Genomic DNA, 20,098 nt, shown 5'->3' on the forward strand with positions numbered 1-20,098 from the left:
GGGGGCTAGGCTGAAGCTTTCAAGGCCACCACCCTGAGCTCAGCAGGATGGACGCAACCACGAAACCCACAAGCTTTCCTGCAAGTGAGTTGTGAACTTGGGGTGTTTTTTAAAGCCGGCGGGCAGCCAAATCAGCTGAAATAAATCAGCTTCCCGTTTTTCTACCCGGGGTTGGAGATTCTGAAACTGGTTTTGGGGGCTGGGAGAAACCAAGTGGGAATAACTGGGAAAGGATCGGGAGAATCTCACGGATTGAGTAAATCAGGGGATTACGAGGAGGATCCAGTTCCTGCCCGAGAACTGGATTCCCGGACGATGGAGGTCGGTTTGACCTTGTGTGACTTTAAGAGAAAAGGGTTGTGGAAGTTGTCTGGATGACCCCCTCCTCGAGCAGAAGATCCAACGCAGCTAGTCCTCAATGTCTGACCGATTGGAGCCCCAGGTTTCAGCTGCTAAGCAAGTCCGGCTGTTAAGTGAATCCCTGCGGCTGTGACGTTAGTAACATCTGGATTTCCGCACGAATCCCAGCGACCGATAAGGTCCCACAGAGTTGGCCTTCTCCAGGTCCCGTCGACTAAACAATGTCGTTTGGCAGGCCCCAGGGGAAGAGCCTTCTCTGTGGCGGCCCTGGCCCTCTGGAACCAACTCCCCCCCGGAGATTAGAACTGCCCCCACCCTCCCTGTCTTTCGTAAACTACTCAAGACTCATTTATACCGCCAGGCATAGGGGAGTTGAGATATTCCTTCCCCCTAGGCCATTACAAGTTATACATGGTATGTTTGTGTGTATGTTTGGTTTTATAATAAGGGTTTTTAGTTGTTTTTTATTATTGGATTGTACATGTTGTGTTTATTATTGTTGTCAGCCGCCCCGAGTCTACGGAGAGGGGCGGCATACAAATCCAATAAATTATTATTATTATTATTATTATTACTTCCCCTGTAAGGGGACATTGCGAGTGTCACAAATAACAACCGGCCTGAATTTTGATCACGTGAATGTGACCGCGGGGAGGCTGCAACAGTTGTTAAGTGCAAAAAACAGTCTTTTTTTTTCCCATAGAAACATAGAAACATAGAAGTCTGACGGCAGAAAAAGACCCCATGGTCCATCTAGTCTGCCCTTATACTATTTTCTGTATTTTATCTTAGGATGGATATATGTTTATCCCAGGCATGTTTAAATTCAGTTACTGTGGATTTATCTACCACGTCTGCTGGAAGTTTGTTCCAAGGATCTACTACTCTTTCAGTAAAATAATATTTTCTCATGTTGCTTTTGATCTTTCCCCCAACTAACCTCAGATTGTGTCCCCTTGTTCTTGTGTTCACTTTCCTATTAAAAACACTTCCCTCCTGGACCTTATTTAACCCTTTAATATATTTAAATGTTTCGATCATGTCCCCCCTTTTCCTTCTGTCCTCCAGACTATACAGATTGAGTTCATTAAGTCTTTCCTGATATGTTTTATACTTAAGACCTTCCACCATTCTTGTAGCCCGTCTTTGGACCCGTTCAATTTTGTCAATATCTTTTTGTAGGTGAGGTCTCCAGAACTGAACAAAGTATTCCAAATGTGGTCTCACCAGCATTCTATATAGCGGGATCATAATCTCCCTCTTCCTGCTTGTTATACCTCTAGCTATGCAGCCAAGCATCCTACTTGCTTTCCCTACTGCCTGACTGCACTGTTCGCCCATTTTGAGACTGTCAGAAATCACTACGCCTAAATCCTTTTCTTTTGAAGTATTTGCTAACACAGAACTGCCAATACAATAGTCAGATTGAGGATTCCTTTTCCCCGTGAGGATTCCTTTTCCCCATGCCGGTACAACTTTGAACGGTCACTAAATGAATTGAATTGTATGTAAACACGTCGCCTCGAGAATTACGTTTCGGGCACGGCAAGACCTCCACTTCAATTAAACCCCCTCCATCCTATATCAAAAGCTGGAGTGATGCGGTGGCCCAGAGGTGGCGCTCTTGCCTCACAATCAAAGAGGCTGGGAGTTCGATCCCAGGCAGAGGCGGTAATTTCTCTGTACGGGTGCATTGAGAGTAGATCTCCCGAAACAAAATTCCACCTTGGCGACAGGGATGGCATCCAGCCAGTAAATCACTCTGCTAGCTCCAGATAGGTGGGTGTGGCTGGGTGGGGTGGCACCTTGCTGCGAGTGACATCAAGTTGGCCACGCCCACTCAGTCACATGACCTCCCCAAACCGCACTCACAGAACCTGGTAATCAAAATATTTGAACTTCCAGCTATTGCAGCCTTTTTTCTACCCATTATTTTCTATTATTTCTATTTTCTATTAATTTCCAGCAGGGCCTCCACTTCTCAAACATGCCGAAAAAGAGCTTCAGTCCCTGACCGGCACGCACACCATAGGTCAGCAATGGCAGTGATAGAACCGGCCGAGGCGGGTGGCGAGCAGGCAACGGCTCCAGGGCAAGGCCGGAGCCGGGGAGTGGCGTGTTCCGTGACCTGGCAAGGCAGGTGGTGGTTCTGGGGCCTCAGGGAATGGCACATCCTGGGGCCCTGACTCAAGATGAAGGCCGAGCGGGGGACATGCTTGTGTTTGGCGAAGGCGACTGTTGTGGCCATTAGCTGGTCTGTGTGGCGAAGGAAACACCTAGGGCAGGGTTTGGTGGAGCGCGCGTTGAGCTGGGCCACCCATAGATGGTATTAACCAGTTTAGTGAACCAGTTCAAATTTCTGCTTCCGGTTGAGTCGAACCAGTACGAACCAACTGAATACCACCCAGGGGTGGGAAACAAGTGGTGCGCTCCGGCGCTCTGGCCCGGTAGGAAATTCCGGAATGCAGCTGTGCACCCTGACGCACGAGATTTGGCTTCTGCGCACGCCACAAGTGAAATCTAGCATGAGGAGACTCGTGCAAGCGAGATTTCGGTGATTTTTTTGCTTCCGCACATGGGAAAATATTGGTGAAAATGGCTGGAATCTTGCTCTCGCGCATGTCCTCACATGAGATTTCAATTGCTGCGTTTATGTAGAAATGAAATCTCACGTCGAAGGGCACATGCACGCCTACAACCGCCTCAGAAGGCACTCCGGTAGGAGATAAGGCAAGTGGCCCTTCACTGATATCATCTTTTCTGCCGCGCCCGAGATGGAAATAACCGCAAACCCTCAGAGAGGGTTCGCAACTTGGGCGTCCTCCTCGATCCACAGCTCACATTAGAGAAACACCTTTCAGCTGTGGCAAGGGGGGGCGTTTGCCCAGGTTCGCCTGGTGCGCCAGTTGCAGCCCTATTTGGACCAGGGGTCACTGCTCACAGTCACTCATGCCCTCATCACCTCGAGGCTCAACTACTGTAACACTCTCTACATGGGGCTACCTTTGAAGAGTGTTCGGAAACTTCAGAGCGTGCAGAATGCAGCTGCAAGAGCAATCATGGGCTTTCCCAAATATGCCCATGTTATACCAACACTCCGCAGTCTGCATTGGTTGCCGATCAGTTTCCGGTCACAATTCAAAGTGTTGGTTATGACCTATAAAGCCCTTCATGGCACCGGACCAGATTATCTCAGGGACCATCTTCCGCTGCACGAATCCCAGCGACCGGTTAGGTACCACAGAGTGGGTCTTCTCCGGGTTCCGTCAACTAAACAATGCCGCTTGGCGGAACCCAGGGGAAGAGCCTTCTCTGTGGCGGCCCTGGCCCTCTGGAACCAACTCCCCCCAGAGATTAGAATTGCCCCCACCCTCCTTGCCTTTTGTAAGCTCCTCAAAACCCACCTCTGCCGCCAGGCATGGGGGAATTGAGATGCTCTTTCCTCCTGGGCCTTTACAATTTCATGTATGGTATGTCTGTATGTATGTTTGGTTTTTTATATTAATGGGTTTTTAATCTTTTTTAGTATTTATTGGATTATTATTGTACATTGTTTTATTATTGCTGTTAGCCACCCCGAGTCTCCAGAGAGGGCGGCATACAAATCCAATAAATAAATAAAATAAATAAATAGCTTGACACAAATATCGCTTTCCCTTCTGTGGAAAATTAAAGGGGAATCTTAAGACTCGGAAGGCTGAAGGGATTTCCAAGCTATGATTTAAGGTGGGGGTCCGAAATTGGGCCATTTAAGTTGAACACCCCTTTTCTGAGGAGAAAAAATCCTGTCAGGATTTTCTGCCGCGCCCGAGATGGAAATAACCGCAAACCAAGCTTGTGTGAGGGAAATATGGAAACGTTACTTATGTGGACGCAACGAAGGAGAATCCGGATGAGCCAAGGATGAAAACACGGGCTGGGGAAGAGCAGAAATTGGACGATGAATGCTTGTGGACGAGCAATTTATATATATTCTGAGAGATCGGTTTTATTATTCTGTTTGCTCATCCCGGCCTGGTGCCCCCAGTGCTGGCTTACAACAAAAGCAACACACAAACACACAACCAACAGTAGTAGGATGCGAAGTGAAGATTCCTGATGATGGGGGGTGGAGGTGAGGACGGCATCCAGATTGAGGGGTGGGTTCCTATCATGGCTGTCATCCCTTGCCCCCCAAGGGGCTGGACACTCATTTATCTGTCCACTTCGCCAAAGACGATATCTTGGGTGCCTGAAGGAGAAAAGATGAGGAAAAAAATTACATTTCACAACGTCCGAAGTTGGGAAAGTGTCTGTGGGTTTGTTAGTTCCGTTCCCCATCATCCCTGTCTGGCGTGGCAGGTGGGAGAGGGAGAACAGGGATTAAGGAAGTCAGCTGCCCCCTCCCCTCAATCCAGGATTCAGGGACGAAAACGTGGTTTTCTTTCCATCCCGTGACTGATTTTGAAGTGTGGTATAGTCACACCGTGCTGGCTGGGGGATTCTGGGAGTTGAAGTCCGCCCATCTTAAAGCACGGTGGTTGGGGAATTCTGGGAGTTGAAGTCCATCCATTTTAAACCATTCTGACTGGGGAATTCTGGTAACTGAAGGCCACCCATCTTAAAGTAAGATGGCTAGGGGATTCTGGGAGTTGAAGTCCACTCATTTTAAATCATTGACTGGGGAATTCTGGGAATTGAAGTCCACCCATCTTAAATATATATCTATTTAAAAATTCTTTCGGGTCCATTGTGACCATGTCCAGCCTCTTCTGAAGTCGGCTGGCGCCCAATTAAAATAAATTGAATTAAATTGTTGTCCCCCAAGAAACACACTTACCAATGATGGCCACTACATCTGCCAACATGTGACCTTTGGACATTTTATCCAAGGAGGCCTGCGAAAAATGGAGGAGGAAATGAAAATAAGCTATATCATCCATCTATCCATCCATCCTTCCTTCCTCCCTTCCCTCCCTCCTCCCTCCCTCCCATCCATCCATCCATCCATCCATCCATCCATCCATCCATCCATCCATCCATCCTTCAAATTTATAGCTCCCCCCCCTTCTAGTGGACTTAAGGCAGCTTAGCACAATAAATAAATTTCACTGAGCTTTACAGTGCTATGGAAGTTGTAGAAAGGGGGAATGCTTCCCAAAAACAGAACAGGTAAAAGGTGAAGAGGGAAACAAGGAAACACTCATTTAGTGACCACTCGAAGTCACTACGGCACTGGAAAAAAGGGACTCAGGACCGTTTTTCACATTTGTGATCTACACGTCCCGGGGCCGGGCGTTCCCCTTTTGCGACCTACTGATGGGCCAGATTCACTTAACAACCATGCAGCTAACTTAAAACAGAGGCAGAGTTTCGCTTAACGACAGTGGGAGGAAGGAAGGTAGGTTCGAGAAATTGGACCAAAAACTCCCTTCGCCGTCTCGCTCAACGACAGAAAGGCTGGCTGGGCTCAACTGCGGCCGTTAAGTCGAGGACTCCCTCCCGACCTCGTGGACACGTCGAACCGGGTCGCTCCCTTACCAAGTGGGCAAAGCCAGGCGCTTTGATCTTGCAGCGATAGGGGCGGCTGGTGCCGTCGGACACCAGATAGACGCCGAATTCGCCCTGCAACAAAGGAAGCCCCAAGTCATTCGAGTTCATTGGAATCCTCAAACCTGGTTTGCTGGGTTAAACCAAGATCAACTGGGTTCAGGACTGTGTCGCTTAACAGAGTGGTGCCTAGAGGTGGAGCCTCTGGCCTCACCTTCAGGAGGTTGTGAGTTCAATCCTAGGCAGAGGCAGATATTTCTCTCTCTCTGGGCACATTGAGAATAGAATTGCTGAAGAAAACTCCACAGTGGCAACAGGAAAGGCAATAGGCCAGTAAAACACTCAGTTCCATTCAGTTGCGGAGATATCACCCTCCAAGGGATTTATTATGGGGCCGTTAAAAGATAATTATCACTGTGTCGCTTAACGATCTAATTTCTGGTCCCATTTATCATTGTTAACCAAGGACTCCCTGTAGATTTATTTTTTTTGTCGTATAACACGTTCATATCATATTTTGGTAAAAAGGAAAACACAGTTACAGAACAGGGAATATAAAGTCTAAAATCTTAAAAACGGGAAGATTACAAACGTGTATCCAAGTTGCAAATATACTTTTTTTTTTTGCTTCTCATTGCAGCCAGAAAAATCAGTGAAACCTCCATTTCAATAGGCTCTGTTGCGACAATCTTGTCCTAGATATTGGATAGTTGGCTTCCCTGTAGTCTTCACACTTGTGTAAATAGCATGTTTTACATAGAAACATAGAAGTCTGACGGCAGAAAAAGACCTCATGGCCCATCTAGTCTGCCCTTATACTATTTTCTGTATTTTATCTTAGGATGGATATATGTTTATCCCAGGCATGTTTGAATTCAGTTACTGTGGATTTATCTACCACGTCAGCTGGAAGTTTGTTCCAAGCATCTACTACTCTTTCAGTAAAATAATATTTTCTGATGTTGCTTTTGATCTTTCCCCCAAATAACTTCAGATTGTGTCCCCTTGTTCTTGTGTTCACTTTCCTATTAAAAACACTCCCCTCCTGAACCTTATTTAACCCTTTAACATATTTAAACATTTCGATTACGTCCCCCCTTTCCCTTCTGTCCTCCAGACTCTACAGATTGAGTTCATGAAGTCTTTCCTGATACGTTTTATGCTTAAGACCTTCCACCATTCTTGTACCCTGTCTTTGGACCCGTTCAATTTTGTCAATATCTTTTTGTAGGTGAGGTCTCCAGAACTGAGCACAGTATTATTCCAAATGGGGTCTCACCAGCGCTCTATATAGCGGGATCATAATCTCCCTCTTCCTGCTTGTTATACCTTTTATATCTATTTTTGGGTTTGTGTTATCGTTTGAACTGGGTCTAAGAGATCTCACCCTCAGGAAACCAAACTCACAAGAAGAATACTCCAATTCTCAGATTTTTGGGGTGCTATTTCTATTCTTGCGGTCAGAAAAATGACAATTTCCGCTTCAGATTAAACCTGACCGGGGTGGATTCTTCGCTTTCATGGCATCCCGTTATTGGGGAAAAACTTTTTGGATTCACACAATGTGTTGTACGCAAATTCAGCAGTTACCTTCGGAGCCTCGATGGCGGTGTAAGTGGCCCCTGGAGGCACTTGGTAGCCCTCGGTGTATAGTTTGAAATGATGGATCAGCGCCTCCATGGACGACTAAAAAAAAGGGAAAAGAAAGGTTGAATTCCACCTCTGGCTGATTTGTGGTTTAATGAAGGTGAACGCCTAATGGTGAGAGCATCTCAGAAGGTTAAAACATGGCAACCAGAGCGGAGTTTATTCAAACTGAGATGTTTCATCACTGTTGTGGACCGCAGCCAGTGGAGTTGGCAGTGAGGAGGTTGGGGAGGAACATGGGCCAGTCCTGGAGGCTGGGGAAGGCTCTGCATCCGAGGCAGAGTGAGAGCCAAGGCTGTCTGGCAGTTATCAGCTGCCTCCGGAACTAGACATCAGTGGAGCAGAGGAAAGGCTGGAGCCTGTTCCCAGTGCGCGCATGTGCAGAGCTGCCAGAAGACAAGGACACCTACGAAATCAGGGTCAAAGTGGGAGTAAAGCCACAGGTGGGCGGTGAATGGCCCCTCCCACAGGGAATAAAAGTGAAAGGGGAGTTTTGCAGGAATCCGTTCATGCGTTCGTTTCAGGGGTGTGAAGATTGTGTCCGTGGATCTCATAGAGACCATGTGCCAAGTCTTCCCTTGCGCAGCACTGCAAGTTTGGGAAATATTTACATGGCAGCTTTCCAAGCTAGATAAGGTCTACGGCTGTAAAAGACAGTTCGCCGAGCTTTTGCAGGATGTGAATGAGAGGAATTCATAGTCGTTTAATAAAAGGGGTTTTGTCGGGACCAGGATTCCGCTGTGTGCTTTTTGGGGAAGCCTAGTTCAGAACTACTTGTCCAAGCACCATGGCACCTTGTCCAAGCACCACTTGGGAAGGAAAAAGGAAGGAAGGGAGGAAGGGAAGGAGAAGGAAGGAAAGAAAAAAAGAAGAGGAAAGGGACTATTGAAAGGAAAGGAAAGGAAAAGAAGAAGAGGAAAGGGACTATTGAAAGGAAAGGAAAAGGAAAGGAAGGAAAGGAAAGAAAGAAAGAAGAGGAAAGGGATTATTGAATGGAAAGGAAAAGAAAGGAGAAGGAAGGAAAAGAAGGGAAGGAGGAAAGGAAAAAGGGAGGGAAGGAAAGACAAGGAAGGAAAAAGAAAGAAAAGAAAGGAAAAAAGGAAGGAAAGAGAAAGAAAGAGAAGAGAAAACCTCTGGTGGCTCAGTGGTTCGAATGCAGTATTTCAGGCTAACTCTGCCAAAAGCCAGCAGTTCGATCCTGACCGGCTCAAGGTTAACTCAACCTTTGGTCCTTCCGAAGTGGGTAAAATGAGGACCCACATTATTGAGGTCAACCAGCTGACGGTGTGTTAACCGCTTGGAGAGGGCTGTAAAGGACCGTGAAGGGCTATTGCTACTGGTTGGGATTCCGGCCTGGTCCTTCCCTCCAAGAAGGGAACAAGGTCATCCGGGAGGCTCCCTCCTACCTTCATCTCCGCCCTCTTCGGAGGCGAGATCTTGGCGTCGTCCACTTTGATCTCCCCTTCCGGCATCTTGTTCATGGCCTGTAAGATGATGCGTAGCGACTGGCGCATCTCTTCAATGCGGCAGAGGTACCTACGTGGAGGAAGGGAAGGCAGGGTGAGCAGTTCCGGAAGAACTTCGGAGAAGGGAGCCAACACCAAGGAGGACCCGAAAGGAACCAGGGGAGCGAGAAGAAACTCTTTTGAAGGACCACCGGAAATTACGGAAACCAAGGTCGCTATCAATTGTCCCACCAGTGAAGAAGCCAAAACAAGGAAAAATTCTCGGGAGATTTGAATTCCCGAAAGTAAAAAAACTTTATTGGAGACGCCATTATGCGTGTCCCAGCGTGTTTTTGTTTCTGCGTGTGTGTGTGAGAGATTTCAGTGTTTTGCACACACAGAAGCAAAAATAATCGCCAATATCGAAAGATATACGCTGCAACTGTCATAAGTACATGCCAGTTTCCAAGTGTCCGAGTTTGGATCACGTGGTCATGGTGATCAACGGTCCCAATTCCCATTTTTCGGTGCCGGTCTAAATTGAATGGGTCACTAAGCGAACCGTTATTAGTCGAGGACTGCCTACCTAAGGGGGAAGATTTTGGGGAATAGGAGAAGGAAGGGCTGTTTTCCCCAAACCGCAGCCATACCTGTCGTAACAGTCGCCGTTTGATCCGATCGGCACGTCAAACTCCACCTGGTCGTAGACGTCGTAAGGCTGGGATTTGCGAAGATCCCACTGGATCCCTGATCCACGAAGCATCACACCGCTGGTGTGGGAGAGAGAGGGGGAGGGGGAGGGAAAACGAGAAACATTTCACCATGAGTAGGAGAGGAAGTGACACAAAGACAACACAACAAGAGAATAAGTAGGAGTCTCTTTATTGGCTCTAAACTTTGCCCCCGACGTCCTTTTTACTTTCCGGTCTGGGGGAAAAACTCTCCTACAAACCTGTAAGCAGAAAAAAAACCCGCCCTTCCAACTATAAACTATAAGGTAATTAATCCGGGTGGATGCCAGGTACACAGATAAAGCAGTGAACACTACCATGAATTCAGCGTTTGTTCCCCGAGAACCGTTCTCCTTTAAACTCCATCCCCAGGTGTGCCTTGTGAAGGAAATCGGGGCTTTTTCCTCCCTCCTAAGCCATGCAACCCACGTTACTCTCTTCTCCGTTCTTTCCTGCGTGCCCTAAGGTGAGGAGGGGGCGGGCTTTGGTCTTCATCTGACCGCCCCCTCCCATTTGTTCTACATCTCCCCTGCTCTGCCCAGCCTGGCTTTGCCCTTCCTGTTTCCTCTATAGCCAAAGGAGCCCCTCTCCCCCACTCTGTCAGCTGTTTCATCTTCCATCTCAGAGTCCGACTCCAACAAGGGCATGACGGGAAAGCTTGCAATGGAATATGTAGTATGAGGGGAAGAGAAGGATTTGGGGGTAGTGATTTCTGACAGTCTCAAAATGGGTGAGCAGTGTGGTCGGGCAGTAGGAAAAGCAAGTAGGATGCTCGGCTGCATAGCTAGAGGTATAACAAGCAGGAAGAGGGAGATTGTGATCCCCTTATATAGAGCACTGGTGAGACCACATTTGGAATAATACTGTGTTCAGTTCTGGAGACCTCACCTACAAAAAGATATTGACAAAATTGAACGGGTCCAAAGACGGGCTACAAGAATGGTGGAAGGTCTTAAGCATAAAACCTATCAGGAAAGACTTCATGGACTCAATCTGTATAGTCTGGAGGAAAGAAGGAAAAGGGGGGGGACATGATCGAAACATTTAAATATGTCAAAGGGTTAAATAAGGTTCAGGAGGGAAGTGTTTTTAATAGGAAAGTGGACACAAGAACAAGGGGGCAGAATCTGAAGTTAGTTGGGGGAAAGATCAAAAGCAATGTGAGAAAATATTATTTTACTGAAAGAGTAGTAGATCCTTGGAACAAACTTCCAGCAGACGTGGTTGGTAAATCCACAGTAACTGAATTTAAGGATGCCTGGGATAAACACATATCCATCCTAAGATAAAATACATGAAATTGTATGAGGGCAGACTAGATGGACCATGAGGTCTTTTTCTGCCGTCAATCTTCTATGTTTCTAAGAGATTCTGGTCAAGGAACAAACAGCTTAGGGGACTATTAAGCCCTCGGCTGTAACGGTAGTTCTCCACTTATCACCCAAATTGATCCCAAAACGTTACGCTGTTAAGTGAGATGTCTACTAAGGGAGTTTGGTCCAACTTTACAACTTTTTTGCCGCTTTTGTTAAGGGAATCATACCGTTATTGATATAATCACATGGTTGTTAAATCAATCAATCTGGTTTCTCCATTGTCTTGGCTTTTCCGAAGGGGAAGAACGCTTAAGCCAAAAACTTACCTAAAGCCACAATTCAGGGCATCTTCCGCAGAGATCACCCCAATGTCGATGAGGCGGTTTCTCCAAATCCGGTTGTTGGTCAGCATCTGTATAAACAACCATTCTTAGAAGATTCTTAACTCGGTTAGAAAACGGAAGAAAAGCTTCTCGTCTTTAATTGGCAAAGCAACTTGCAACATCCTATGGTGGGTCCCTTATCTTTCCCACATTACGCCCCCCCCCCCCCAATAATATTCCCCAGATCTCCCACCATCCAAATATTCCCCAAATCCCAGCAACCAGTTAGGTCCCACAGAGTTCGCCCTCTCCGGGTCCCGCCGACTATAAACAATATCGTCTGGCGGGACCCAGGGGAAGAGCCTTCTTTGTGGTGGCCCCGACCCTCTGGAACCAGCTCCCCCCCAGAGATTAGGATTGCCCCCACCCTCCTTGCCTTTTGCAAACTTCTTAAAACCCACCTCTGCCGTCAGGCATGGGGGAAGTCAGACATCTCCCCCTGGCCTATATAATTTATGAATGGTATGTTTGTGTGTGTGTCTTATTTTTTAAATGAGGGGTTTTTAGAGATTTTTTAATATTAGATTTGTGATATATTGTGTTTTGCTATTGTTGTGAGCTGCCCCGAGTCTGTGGAGAGGGGCGGCATTCAAATCAAGTCAAGTCAAGTCAAGTCAAGTCAAGTCAAGTCAAGTCAAGTCAAGTCAAGTCAAGTCAAGTCAAGTCAAGTCAAGTCAAGTCAAGTCAAGTCAAGTCAAGTCAAGTCAAATCAAATCATAAATAAATAAAATCTCCCACCATCCAAATCTTCCCCAAATCTCCCGCCACTAAAATCTCCCCGTGCCGAATCAGCCTCACCTCCTCCACCTCGTCAATCCGGGCGGAAAAATTCTTCGCGAATTCGTAGATGTCGTCCATCAATCCCAGCGGCATATCCTGAGCGGTGGGAGAAATAACAATTTGAAAAAGAGGCTTCTGCAGCTACAGGATTCGCTCCTCACAATGATTCTGAAAGTGGCTATGAATTAGTGGCAGGGCCAGATTTAGAGGCAGAAGAAGGAGGAGACCAACCAGAGGACGTTTCTATGGGTTCAGACTCAAGTGAAGGAGAGACAGATATTAGATGGGTAAATCCTCATTTCAGACGCTTGCAGAGGCGAAGAGAGCAAGTGTCAGGGAAGAAATATTAAGGAGAGGAACGGGTTAATTAATTAAGTGATTAACTCGTCACGTCCGGGTGTCAGCGGAAGACTTGAGTCGTCAATCTGCCGTTAAGAAATATGGAGGTTTCTTTCTACGTCTTGTGTGCTTTTAATTGCAGTTTTTATGACTTTGGGCTAACTCTTAAATCTTAGAATGACTTGTGGAATGTTTTAATGATTTTAATATTGCCTTGCATACCAAAGTTTAGGATAAGAGTTTAGCGCTGCGTGCCGAGATGATTCAGTGTGGAACAAAAGAAAGCAAAATAAAAATGATGTGGTGTTTTACAAATATACGCATTTAGCAATCCTTTATTCCAATTATCAGTGGCCCTAGCCGGAGATCAGAACACCCGTTAGGCCGTTTTTCGCACTCCCGGGCTTTAGGAAGCCTCTGACGGATGAAACGGCCTTCCCCACAGCCAGAAATCAGCTGGCCAGCGCAGGCATGCGTGCTGGAGCTCACATCGGGCAACGCCTCATGTGCCCTCCGATATGGCTCCGCAAGCCAATTGTGGCCCACGTGACGTAAGTTCGACATCACGGTCCTAAACCGTCATCGCTGTTTTCCCAGCTTGGAAATTTGGAGAAGGGTGGACTTCCAACTCCCAGAATTCCCCAAGCCATTGGTCAAGGTGGGAGGAAAAAACCACCCCTGATTATCCCCATCAAAAAAGCATAACAAAGAACGTTCTTTCTGTGCCAACTCAGGAAGCATGAACTGCCCGAGGAGCTGCTGATCCAGTTCTACAGAGGAATCATTGAGTCTGTCATCTGCACCTCTATAATTGTCTGGTTCGGTTCTGCAACCCAACAAGACCGACACAGACTTCGGAGGAGAATCAGAACCGCAGAAAAAACAATGGCTGCAACTGGACTTCCATTGAGGACCTGTAGCCTGCACGAGTCAAAAAGAGGACTGTGAAAATATTGACTGACCCCTCACATCCTGGACATAAACTGTTTCAACTCCTACCCTCAAAACGTCGCTACAGAGCACTGCACACCAAGACAACGAGACACAAGAACAGTTTTTTCCTAAACGCCATCCCTCTGCTAAACAAATAATTCCCTCAACATTGTCAAACTATTTACTAAGTTGCATTGCTACTACTACTAGTTTTTTCCTCATCATTTCCTCACATTTAGAACTGTATGGGTGTAACTTCTTGCTTGTATCCCAAGATTTTTATTAATATTGATTGTTTCTTCATTGCTTATTTGACCCCTATGACAACCATTAAATGCTGTACCACATGATTCTTGACAAATGTCTCTTTTTCTTTTATGTCCACTGAGAGCATCTGCACCAAAGACAAATTCCTTGTGTGTCCAATCACGCTTGGCCAATAAAGAATTCTATTCTATTCTATTCTAGACAAATATTATCTTTTCTTTTATGTCCACTGAGAGCATCTGCACCAAAGACAAATTCTTTGTGTGTCCAATCACGCTTGGCCAATAAAGAATTATATTCTATTCTTTTTTTTTTTTTAAATGACACTTTGGAGGCATCAAGCTGTAAATTGCAAATTCCAACCTGCATTCTCCACACCCCGCCAATTTCTGTCCTTACCTGGTGGACGCCTCCTGGCCGGATGTAAGCGGCGTGCATTCGCGCACCGGACACCCGCTCGTAGAATTCAAACATCTGGAGTAAGAGAGAGAGACGGAGATTTTAGCGGTCTGGTTCACCAGCCATGCCCTGCCCCTTTCCTCTCCCTTGCGCGGCGCTTCCTGGCTTCTAGGACGCTGGATCCAGCCGTACGGCCTACTGGATCACACGGGAGATCCCTAAAGTAGATTCAGGAGCTGCTCCAGCAGGGTTGAGTGTGGGCAGTGATGGAGAGTATCCGGTTTTGCCCAGGTGTGCGGCTCCGGTAGGAAAATCCCGGATGTGTGCCTTGACATGCCTCCAGGCGAGAGTTGGCTTCTGCACATACGAGATTTTGGCTACATTTGCTGAGTTTTTCCTTCTGTGCATGCGCAGAAGGAAAAATATCGGCGAAAATAGCCAAAATCTCACCCTCGCGTGCGTCCTCGTGCAAGATAGCTTCTATCAGCTGATTTTTTGTTTTTTGTGGGTGTCTGGGTGGGTTTGGGTGGGTTTACCTTTTCTCTCTCCTCAAACATCCAGAAGAACGGGGTCATGGCTCCAACGTCCAGGGCATGGGTGGTGATGGCCATGATGTGATTCAACAACCGGGTGATTTCTCCGAAGAGAACTACGAGGCAAAAAACCCAGGTTAGCCCCTGAATGGCTTACAACCGTTCGTACAGGATTAAAATCCAGGACTTTGGCAATGGGTGTCTACAGGTAGTCCCTTGCGGTGGCCTAGAGGTATTTCTCTCTCACTGGTCATGATGAGAATATATATATATATAATATCTATCTATCTATCTATCTATCTATCTATCTATCTATCTATCTATCTACATCTCTCTATCTCTCTCTATCTCTCTATCTATCTAATCTATCTATCTACATCTATCTATCTATCTATCTATCTATCTACATCTATCTATCTATCTATCTATCTATCTATCTATCTATCTATCTATCTATCTATCTATCTATCTATCTACATCCATCTATCTATGTATCTATGTATCTATGTATCTATGTATCTATGTATCTATCTATCTATCTATCTACATCTATCTATCTATCTATCTACATCTATGTATCTATGTATCTATCTATGTATCTATCTATGTATCTATCTATGTATCTATGTATCTATCTATGTATCTATCTATGTATCTATGTATCTATGTATCTATGTATCTATCTATCTATCTATCTATCTATCTATCTATCTATCTATCTACCTATCACCTATCACCTATCTATCTATCTATCTATCTATCTATCTATCTATCTATCTATCTATCTATCTATCTATCTATTAGTGACTGTCCAAAATTACGACGGTACTGAAAGGGGGACTTACCATGTTTTCACCAAAATAAGACCCTGTCCTATATTTTTTTTGAACCCGAAATAAACACTCGGCCTTATTTTCGGAGAGGTCTTATTACTTTGGGGCACATGGATAAAACGGGGCTCTTTTTACCCATACACTCATCCCAGAAATATGAAATATAATGTACAGTGGTACCTTTACTTAAGAACTTTTCTAGATAAGAACCGGGTGTTCCAAGATTTTTTTGCCTCTTCTTAAGAACCATTTTCTACTTAAGAACCTGGTCACGGAACAAATGAAGTTCTTAAGTAGAGGGACCACTGTATTTAAATATTTCAATCACCTCGTATCCACTGAGCTCTTATGGGCGGTTTGATATTCAGCAATTTCTCAACGGCCAGAGCGTAGGCTTGCTCATTGCACATCATAGAGACGTAGTCCAAGCGGTCAAAGTACGGCAGGGCCTGCGACAGGGGGGGGGGGGGAAATAACAAAATCCTCGTTAAAAAAAATCAAGATTTTCTACTTTCAAGATTCTGCCCATGAGGAGCTTCTGACCCGAGTTCCGGGGCATAAACTCGCTTGTCAGGGTTTCCAAATAGCATCATTTGAGTTGGCGACTTAGGCCGGGCGTTTTCCAATCAATCAAAATTCAACAGCCTATTTTAACATCTAGTCTTGCTGTTATTGATCAGTGTCTTTCTATCTTTCTTTCTCTCTCTCTATCCTTTCCTTCTTTCTTTCTCTCTCTCTCTTTCCTTTCCTTCTTTCTTTCTTTCTTTCCTTTCTCTCTCTTTCCTTTCCTTCTTTCTCTCTCTTTCCTTTCTTTCAAGAGGTTCAAACTGCCCAAAGAGATTTCACCCAGTTTTACAGAGGAATCACTGAGTCTTTCATTTGCACCTCTATCACTGCCTGGTTCGGTTCTGCCACCCAACAGTACTGACACAGACTTCAGAGGAGAATCAGAACTGCAGAAAAAACAATTACTGTACTGCCAAGCTGCCTCCCATTGAGGACCTGTAGACAGCACGAGTCAAAAAGAGGGCGGGGAAAATATTGACTGACCCCTCGCATCCTGGACATAAATTGTTGACGGCAGAAAAAAGACTCCCTGGTCCATCTAGTCTGCCCTTTTACTATTTCCTATATTTTATCTTAGGATGGATCTATGTTTATCCCAGGCATGTTGAAAATTCATGACTGTGGATTGACCAACCACGTCTGCTGGAAGTTTGTTCCAAGGATCTACTACTCTTTCAGTCAAATAATATTTTCTCATGTTGCTTTTGATCTTTCCCCCAACTAACTTCAGATTGTGTCCCCTTGTTCTTGGGTTCAGTTTCCTATTAAAAATACTTCTCCTCTGAACCTTATTTAACCCTTTAACATATTTAAATGTTTCGATCGTGTCCCCCCTTTTCCTTCTGTCCTCCAGACTCTACAGATGGAGTTCATTAAGTCTTTCCTGATACGTTTTATGCTTAAGACCTTCCACCGTTCTTGTAGCCCGTCTTTGGACCCCTTCAATTTTATCAATCTCTTTTTGTAGGTGAGGTCTCCAGAACTGAACCCAGTATTATTCCAAACGTGGTCTCACCAGCGCTCTATATAAGGGGATGGCAATCTCCCTCTTCCTGCTTGTTATACCTCTAGCGATGCAGCCAAGCATACTACTTGCTTTTCCTACTGCCTGACCACACTGCTCACCCATTTTTAGTGGTGTGGATGGAAGGGATATACCTGCTTCTTACCTGGAGGTAGGTCTTATATTCTATGAGCTTCTCCGTCCCCCGATGAAGCAATCCGATGTGGGGGTCACACTTCCGCACGTTCTCCCCGCTCAGCACCATGACCAGGCGCAAGACGCCGTGAGCCGCAGGATGCTGGGGCCCAAAGTTGAGAGTGATGTTGGCAGTTCTCCCCAATATAGGATCCCTGTCTGGGAGAGCAAAGAGATCACAGATTACTCACAGAGGATTGGCTGGGTGACCTTCAGTCAATGACCAGGAGGCAGTGTTTACTAGTCTTTCCGTTGGCACAAAATCCGGCTGAGTGATTTTGGGCTAATCACTAGGAGACAGTGAGTTCTAGTGTTTCCTTAAGCATGAAAGCTAACTGGGTGACTTTGTGCTGATCACCAGGCGACAGTGAGTTCTAGTCCTGCCTTAAGCATGAAAGCTAACTGGGTGACTTTGGGCTGATCACCAGGCGATGGTGAGTTATAGTTTTTCCTTAAGCATGAAAGCTAACTAGATGACTTTGTGCTGATCACCAGGCGACGGTGAGTTCTAGTCCTGCCTTAAGCATGAAAGCTAACTGGGTGACTTTGGGCTGATCACCAGGCGACGGTGAGTTCTAGTTTTTCCTTAAGCGTGAAAGCTAACTAGATGACTTTGTGCTGATCACCAGGCGACGGTGAGTTCTAGTCCTGCCTTAAGCATGAAAGCTAACTGGCTGACTTTGGGCAGATCACAAGGCGACGGTGAGTTCTAGGTACCAAAGCTAGATGGATGACATCCTGGTTTGTCGGCATGCGAATGAAGGCCACCACCCCCGCTAAAGAACTGGCAGTGGTGAGTTCCCACAGTTGCGTGTATGGTTAACACAACCGCGGAAGAGATACCCACTATTCCACGGTGGAGCGATCCATTCTGACGGTTTCCTGGGGTACATGATGGCGCCTTCGAACGCCTTCATGTATTCCACATCGGGTTGCCATTGTTTCCCTCTGAAAGAAGGGGGGAAAAAGAAGCGGTTGAAGTGCTTTGCCATTCACGGGGATGGATCGACCGCGTTTGATTTGGCGCCCACTTCATCCACGAGGGGAACCACCTTGCAGTGTTGAAAAGGAGAAAAACGGAGCAACAAAACGTACATGATATGAGTAAAAATCTATAAAAACACAAAGGATTCATTGTTCTCCTTCAACTGACATTCCTGATGCTTTTCCCAGGATCACGGGACAAGATCACCAGAATATTTTTCCTTCTCCTCCAGGATTCTGGCTACTTTTCTGGTTTTACATGGGGCGGGTGTGTTTATGTGTTTTGCTAGCGCAAGTGGCTTTTTGTGCTTTTGAGAACGGCCGATTGTTTCCACAATTCTCATAAACTGCCCCTGTTTTTCGAAGTCCCTGCGAACTGCTAGGGCCGGGGTGGCAAACCTATGGCACTTGTTTAATAATACCTGTAGTAAAAGCCACCAGAACAGCTTATGCAGCAAAATGGAAACAAAATGACACACCCAGGGACAAAAGAAAATCCTCGACTGTGCAGATAATGGACAAAATGACTAAAGTGCTACAAGATAAAAGAGGATTCCAAATAATACTTAAGATGGGACAGACTGTGTGAATCGTTAAAGAACAAAGCACGAGGTGTAAATGCTAATATATTAACAAGGAAGAGAAAATAAATGCATAGAAAGTAAATATATTTCTCAAAAAAATAAAGGGGGCACTCAAAGAACCCATCCTAGATCTGAATGAATGAAATGTTATCATGGCATACATTGTTCTGTACAAAGTTGAATGTGCAGACAACAAAATGAAATTGATGGTCAATCAGTGTTGCTTCCTAAGTGGACAGTTTGATTTCACAGAAGTTTGATTTACTTGGGGTTATATTCTATTGTTAAAGTGTTCCCTTTAGAATCGAATCGAATTTTATTGGCCAAGTGCGACTGGATGCACAAGGAATTTGTATTGGTGCATATGCTCTCAGTGTACATTTATTTATTTGAGCAGTATATATAAATGTAAATGTATAGTATAGCAAATGTATAGAAGGTACATTAAAGAAATGTATAGAAAGCATAGTATAGTAAATGTATAGAGAGTATATAGAAAAATTAGAGAATATAAACACTTATATGTATTAGATATATATATATATATATAAATAGTATATACAGTATATATAAATTATGATGAACTGATCTTCAATTGTGGTAATGATACTAATATATGTTTGTACATGTTGTTTATGTCTTTAAAATAAAAGAGAGATTCCTTTTAGGCATCAGGGCCTTTTGAGGGGTGGCCCTCCCATCCTGCCAAAAACAGCCCTTGCATCCTGCCAGGAATATGCCAACACAGGGGGGAGACTTCCCTTGCCCCTGAGGGTTGCCCCCCCCCCGCAGCAAAATTTCTCCCAAAACCAAGCATAATTGACCCTCCTTGCCTCTGAGCGTGTGCAGAGCGCCCTCCCTTCCTCCCTAACCGCCTTTCTACGCGCGCCCCGGGGGAAAAACCCCTCCTAATGTCCAATGGGGACCTCCATGAGGACTAGAAACCTGCTGCATCTCTTGCAAGCGTTCAACCAAGCGCCTTTTCCCCGGGATTCCCTGCCAGAACTCTCCCTCTTCCTCCCTCTCGGGTTGAAAAGGGGAAGATTACCGGCTGGGAGCCGCCCCCAGCGCCCTCCCGGGCAGCCACGCTCCTGAAGGTGCCCGCAGCCTCCGCAGAGCCCGGAGCGCCGCCATCTTTCCGGGCCAGACGTCAACAAGCCGGGGGCGGAAACGCGCATGCGCCTCATCCGCGCACGACGCTCAGCCGCCGCCATGATGGCTGCGGGCGCGCAGGGGAGGGCGCCCGCTAAAGCGTTCGACCTCCCCGCCT

The 20,098-nt window shown here is 45.9% G+C and overlaps 1 protein-coding gene across 1 annotated transcript; it reads right to left on the minus strand.

Annotated features, from left to right (window-relative positions):
• Positions 1-4,322: 4,322 nt before the first annotated feature.
• NDUFS2 (NADH:ubiquinone oxidoreductase core subunit S2) lies at positions 4,323-20,098 on the minus strand. Its single transcript, XM_070766395.1, has 14 exons — positions 19,877-20,098; positions 18,108-18,208; positions 17,232-17,419; positions 15,824-15,944; positions 14,666-14,778; positions 14,130-14,204; positions 12,210-12,287; positions 11,355-11,440; positions 9,632-9,751; positions 8,943-9,072; positions 7,480-7,575; positions 5,881-5,964; positions 5,180-5,237; positions 4,323-4,591 (listed from the first exon to the last, which is right to left on the minus strand). Exons 1-14 carry the CDS (start codon positions 19,960-19,962, stop codon positions 4,554-4,556), a joined length of 1,374 nt encoding a protein of 457 aa, XP_070622496.1. The 5' UTR covers positions 19,963-20,098; the 3' UTR covers positions 4,323-4,553.

The sequence above is a fragment of the Erythrolamprus reginae genome, chromosome 13, assembly GCF_031021105.1.
Source record: "Erythrolamprus reginae isolate rEryReg1 chromosome 13, rEryReg1.hap1, whole genome shotgun sequence".
Classification (NCBI taxonomy): Eukaryota; Metazoa; Chordata; class Lepidosauria; order Squamata; family Dipsadidae; genus Erythrolamprus; species Erythrolamprus reginae.

What these genes read in the sequence shown, in the direction of transcription:
- NDUFS2 (XM_070766395.1), bottom strand. Translation starts at nt 19,962, where the DNA reads ATGGCGGCGCTCCGGGCTCTGCGGAGGCTGCGGGCACCTTCAGGAGCG. An exon ending in GGCCAGGAGGCGTCCACCAG is followed by an intron (nt 12,288 to 14,129) that starts GTAAGGACAGAA and finishes CCCACCGCTCAG; the next exon opens with GATATGCCGCTGGGATTGAT. An exon ending in CCGCCATCGAGGCTCCGAAG is followed by an intron (nt 5,965 to 7,479) that starts GTAACTGCTGAA and finishes CCTTTGTTGCAG; the next exon opens with GGCGAATTCGGCGTCTATCT.